The sequence below is a fragment of the Dendrobates tinctorius genome, unplaced genomic scaffold, assembly GCF_039654945.1.
Source record: "Dendrobates tinctorius isolate UK_male_01 unplaced genomic scaffold, ASM3965494v1 ptg000020l, whole genome shotgun sequence".
Lineage (NCBI taxonomy): Eukaryota > Metazoa > Chordata > Amphibia > Anura > Dendrobatidae > Dendrobates > Dendrobates tinctorius.
In genome coordinates, this window is record NW_027361688.1 from 53,297,694 (window position 1) to 53,303,693 (window position 6,000).

Below are 6,000 nucleotides of genomic sequence, written 5' to 3' on the forward strand. Positions count from 1 at the left end.
GCAGCGTCTGAGCCAGCACAAACGCTGCAGAAACGCTTAAAAAAATGCAACGTGGGCACACAGCCTTACAATACAATAATTAATGCAAAATAAGCCGCCCCTGCTCGTGAGAGCTTACAATCTACAATGAGGTGGGGTAGATACAAAGTACAGGTGTGTATTTATAATGATGTATTTACAATGTTGCTCCAGCCATCTTGAGGGAGTGAGGGATGGATGGAGATAATGAATGGACTACACATGCACACTTACACATAGAATTACTTTGATTAGTGAACGTGACAGGCCGCTCTGAACAAATGTGTTTTGAGGGAGCGCCTGAAACTATGCAAATTGTAGATAGTCCTAATTTCTTGGGGTAGAGCATTCCAGAGGATAGGCGCAGCACGGGAGAAGTCTTGGAGTCGGGAGTGGGAGGTGCGGATTAGTGCAGAGGTTAGTCGAAAGTCTTTTGCAGAGCACAGCGGTTGGTTAGGCCGATAGACAGAAATGAGGGAGGAGATGTAGGGGGGTGCTGCACTGTGGAGAGCTTTGTGGGTGAGAACAAGTTCTTTGAATTGGATCCTATTATGAATGGACAGCCAATGTAATGACTGGCGAAGAGTGAATGTGTCCGAGTACCGATTAGCCAGATAGATGACCCTGGCTGCTGCATTAAGTATGGAGTGGAGAGGGGAAAGTTGAGTATCGGGGAGATCAATTAATAGAGCGTTGCAGTAATCCAGGTGGGAGTGGATCAATGCTACTGTGAGGGTTTTTGTTGTTTCCATGGTGAGAAAAGGGCGGATTTTATATGTTTTTTCTTGGAAAAGCCATAGCTATTGTCTTTTACATGCTACCCGTGGATCAGGCAGCATGTATCATATGGTCATGTTCCCTTTTACCACTATTAGGCTATTAGGACATAGCGTCTACTTGGTATAAAGAATTGAAGGTCCAAACCCACCTCATGTCTTGCATTATGTCCTCCCAAAAAGAGCAATCACACAAATTTGCAATTGTTACAGAAATATTCTTGATTTTTCATTTTTTATTTATATAATTAGTAGAGAAACTTTTTGAAAGACCAAGCGATTGGTACACTACAATTAATATTTAATCTGTTAAAGTGATAGGAAGAACCATAGAAAGGTTCAGTTGATGTTTGTGATCTCATTATTAGTCCCTCTCTAGATTCCTATATTTGATTTTCAACTAGATAACACCAGAGTACATGGCAATTCTTCTCATTGTATTAGACAAAAGTATCTCTTACTGAGTTATTAATGAGAATAGCTTATAATATGTAAATAAAATAGTGGGAAAAAATATAAAAACATGAAACACTTAATGAGACTTCTACATATTTTGATATGCAAATCACAATGTCCCCCTGAAGGAATGAATAAATCAAGATGGAGGACCAATTGGTATAAAAAGATATATTTTTATTAATAAAAAATTAAAAATATACAAATAGAGAGATGCACATATAAATAAAGGGACGTTGTGAACCCATTAATTTTTCACATGTATCAAACACCAAATTAATTCACCATTATCAAAAATAGTAATAGGTAAACAATAGCTGCAACCTCCCTTATCCTCTAAGAACATCCACATAAATGTGAATACTGTGCAATATGCTATAATAAATATCCATAAATTAGTAAGATAAGGGCTCTCAAAACTGCAAATTGCCAAAAAACGCCAATAATCTTTTTTTTTTTTGTTAATAAAAATATATCTTTTTATACCAATTGGTCCTCCATCTTGATTTATTCATTCCTTCAGGGGGACATTGTGATTTACATCAATAGTTATGGTATTTATTTTTTGATTACAGAGGCAATTTCATAAGTGATTTATATTTTGATATGCTCAAGCTTGTAAGACATTCATATTTCACCATTGATAATTAAAGTAAATTTTACTTTCAAGGAGATTTCTTAATAAAAAAAAATATTTTAATAATTTAGCAAAAATAAGAAATATGAAGGAGCTACGTATTGCCTTAGCAATTGACTCTGCTATAAAATTAGAAAAAAAATCACCTTCAAAATACCCAAGTGGTAGGTTAACGCTATCTAACCTATTGAAAGATATATCTCAAATTTAGGCAAGATCAAGCAAGACAGTCTAACGGAGTGCCAAACTGGCGGTCAGTAGGGACGAGGTGAGGGGAGCCCACTGCAGCTCCGGCCGGGTGCCTCGGGAGAGGAATGGACGAAATGGTGAAAGATACCCCGGTCACAAGGGAGCACGAAGGACACAGAAGAGGAGGTTAATAAAATCTTCATCTATTGATATCCACAACGCGTTTCAATGGAGCAACTCCATCTTCATCAAGTGGCAGCTGATGAAGACGGAATTGTTCCGTCGAAATGAGTTGTGAATATCAATAAACGAAGATTTTATTAACCTCCTCTTCTGTGTCCTCCGCGCTCCCTTGTGACCAGGGTATCTTTCACCATATCACAAATTTAAGCAGTATCAAATAAGGTAAATTTTAGAAAAGAAATTATGAAAGGATAACAACTGTTTCATTCAGGAAAACTGTCTCTTAAAGTCCATTAGTTGAAGCATTAATTTATAGTTATTAGCGATGAGCAAACATTCCCAGATAATTTGCTATCTATAGGTAAATAGTGACGTATCTGACATACAGAATATGTCACCTTTTGATAGATTAACAAAGCTATGGCAGGAATTTTAAAGTATACATTTGTGCATCATTAATATTGATGAATTTCTAATGTAAAAAAGGATGTTTGATAATAATATTGCATTCTTACATAAATGTTTGCACATTTATAATTTGATCATCTTGTTCTGTTTCATTGTATCGAGTTCCATAAATTTATAAGAAAATATAATATAGTCGAAAATAAATCTAAATATATGATATTTAAACAATTCATAAACAATTTATGTTTTGAAAGTAATCAAAAGCCAGGTATGATTTTAGTTTACAGCATAACATTGTATATAAATCACATAAATACTAATACAATGAACATAAAGACTTCTGTAGTGCAGTGAACATTGGAACAGGCTTTGTGCAGAAATGTAATTCATAAACATTTTAATCTTGAAAATGAAGTTTACCTACCTATAGAATGTGTCAACTAAGCCATGGGGAACACTTAAACAGTAGGATCAGGGTAAAACGACCAAACCTTACAATTTATGCACCAGCTATTGGCTAACCATTATAAAAATAATTCGTCAATAGATCTCTAAATAGTAATACAAATGTTTGCATATTGAATTATATAATTTTTCTCCCATTTCAGGTTTGACATCTACACTAGACAAAATATTATAATGTAATAACTTACATTGTTGGGATCAGTCGATGAATTCCCTTCAGATGAGGCTTCTTGATATATATCCTTTAATTGGGGATAATTTATCGGCTGCACAATACTGAAATCTTGTTGATCCAGGGCTGGGGGTACATTAGTTTGGTAAATCTGACCCTGGGATCCTGGAGGAACCATCCTGACCTCCATGTATTTTAAGGTCCCGTCTGTGTTCAGGTACAGAGCCGGCTGATACTGATCTGTATAAGACTTGGATTGGGATCCACCAAGAATGCAGCAACTACTGCTGTAATCATAACTGTCCTTCCTCAGACATTTCACCAATAATATCATGAAGGTGACAAGTGACACTAAGCTGATGGCCACTAGGGAGATTATTAGATACAGAGTCATATCTGATGGGGGTTTGGAATTGGTCAGGAAGTCTCCAGATTTCGGCCTTTCCACTATAACCTCATCCGCTATACTGACAAGTACAGTCACTGTGGTGGATAATGGAGGATTCCCCTGATCACTGATAGAAATGACAAGTTGTTGCTCTATGTTCTCAGTCTCCTGTAATCCTCTTACAGTTCTCACTTCTCCTGTGAGTTTAGACACTTGAAATGAGGAAAAATTGATGGGGTCAATGAGAGTAAACACCAACCAGGCATTGTGACCAGAGTCCAGATCCACTGCGGACAGTTTTGTCACCAGATATCCAGCACTTGTAGACTTGGGAATCCTCTCTTGGACAATGAGGTCCTCAGAGTGCTCTGGATACAGCAGAGAGGGGGGATTGTCATTTGTATCCAGAATGAAGATAAAGACGGGGACAGTGGAAGATAACTGTGGAGATCCTGAGTCTTCTACCTTTATGGTGAGTTGTAAAACCTGGATCTGCTCATAGTCAAAGGATCGCTGAGCATATATATTCCCATCATTAGAATGAATGTACACAAAGGAGGAGACAGAGGAGCCGTCCATCTGACTCTCTACTATGGAGTAAACCAGATCAGAATTAACCCCCTCATCTAGGTCAGTAGCAGATACTGTACATAGAAGAGTCCCGGGGTCACTGTTCTCCTTAATGAAAGCATTAAAAGTAGACTGTGTGAACACTGGAGCATTATCATTAATATCTGACACCCCGAGGGTGACACTTATTTTACTGTATAGAGGACGAGACCCTAAATCAGAGGCTGTCAGCTCTATCGTGTATTGGGGGGTTTCCTCTCTATCCAGATTCCCATCTACAATCAAAGAATAAAGATTTTTAAGATATCTTATTTTAAATGGCACATTTGGTGATAAGTTAATTTTAATTTCTCCATTCTTTCCAGAGTCTTTGTCTTTTATGTTAATAAATCCTACAATATCACCAGAAGGTGCATTTTCTGGAATATCATTAGCCACTGAGGTAAATGTAATTTCAGGTGAATTGTCATTTACATCTTCTACTTCCACTTGAACTATGCAGTTTCCCCTTAATTTGGGAAAACCTTTGTCTGTGGCTTTAATGGATAACTCATAAAAATTCAGATTTTCAAAATCCACAAATCCATTCACAAACACTTCCCCATTCTGTTCATTTAAAGAAAATATTTCTCTTGCAGATTCAGATGTGTGATCATCGAAGGAAAACTGAATTTCACCATTTGCTCCGTCATCCTGATCTGTTGCATTTAATGTTAATATCACAGTTTTCAGAGGCAGATTTTCCCTAATGCTGATTTTATAAACCGACTGGTTAAAGACTGGAGGATTATCATTAATATCTAATACAACGATGGTTATTCTGCAGGTCCCTGATCTGGCCGGTTCTCCTCCATCAATAGCTGTGAGAATGAGGTGATGTTCTTGTTTTTCTTCTCTGTCTAAAACCTTTTCTAGTATCAGCTGAGGGATGAGCGTTCCATCCTTACGATTCTTCACAGACAATGAGAAATAAGGATTTGTATTCAGTGTATACTGACTGACACCATTCACACCCACATCTAAATCCTTTGCAATCAATAAAGCAAATTGAGCACCAGGAATTTCAAATAATTCTGTAATCTCAATAATGTGATCATTAGATGAGAATGTGGGAGAATTATCATTAATATCCAGAATCTCTATTTCTAGAGTGAAAAGCTCCACCGGATTCTCAGCCACAACCTCTATCTGCAGTAAACAGCTGGGACTAGACCCACACAGGCTCTCCCTATCAATCCTGTCCTTCACAACCAGCCCTCCATTTGCCTGGTTTACACTGAAATATCTTTGGTATTTCTCAGATCTCAGATGTATCCTGCGCTGAGAGAGCTCTGCACGTTTTATCCCCAGATCCTGAGCTACATTTCCTACCAATGTCCCCGGCTCAGACTCCTCAACAATAGAATAACGAAGCTGCCCAGAGACCCAGCCCCAGCTACAAAGGAGAAAGGAGCAGACTACTTGCCATTTCCAGCACTGACAAAAGCCTCTGATGTCCATATCTTAAATGATTCTCTTGATATTTGATGTCATGTAGATCCTGTGTAATCCAAACTGCATGAGGGTGATGAATTTATCTCTCCATATTCCCAAAAAGATAATCCATCTGAAGGAAAGAAAGATCCACACGGATCTCATCAGAGCCGCAGCTCTTCTTTGTGTGAGAGACGATGGGAGGGTGAATCACTGAGCCAGGGGGAGGAGAGCGCAGAGCTGATATGAGCACATTCTCTGGTAT

General features: G+C 37.9%; 1 protein-coding gene across 1 annotated transcript in view; it reads right to left on the reverse strand.

Annotated features, from left to right (window-relative positions):
• LOC141083181 (protocadherin-16-like) overlaps positions 1 to 5,762 on the reverse strand; it is a 37,796-nt gene extending 32,034 nt beyond the window's left edge. The window contains exons 1-2 of the mRNA XM_073567347.1: positions 3,321 to 5,762; positions 1,256 to 1,275 (exon numbers count right to left, since the gene is read on the reverse strand). Coding sequence (XP_073423448.1) covers positions 1,256 to 1,275; positions 3,321 to 5,762 — 2,462 coding nt within the window. The remainder of the gene's footprint in view (positions 1 to 1,255; positions 1,276 to 3,320) is intronic.
• Positions 5,763 to 6,000: the final 238 nt, after the last annotated feature.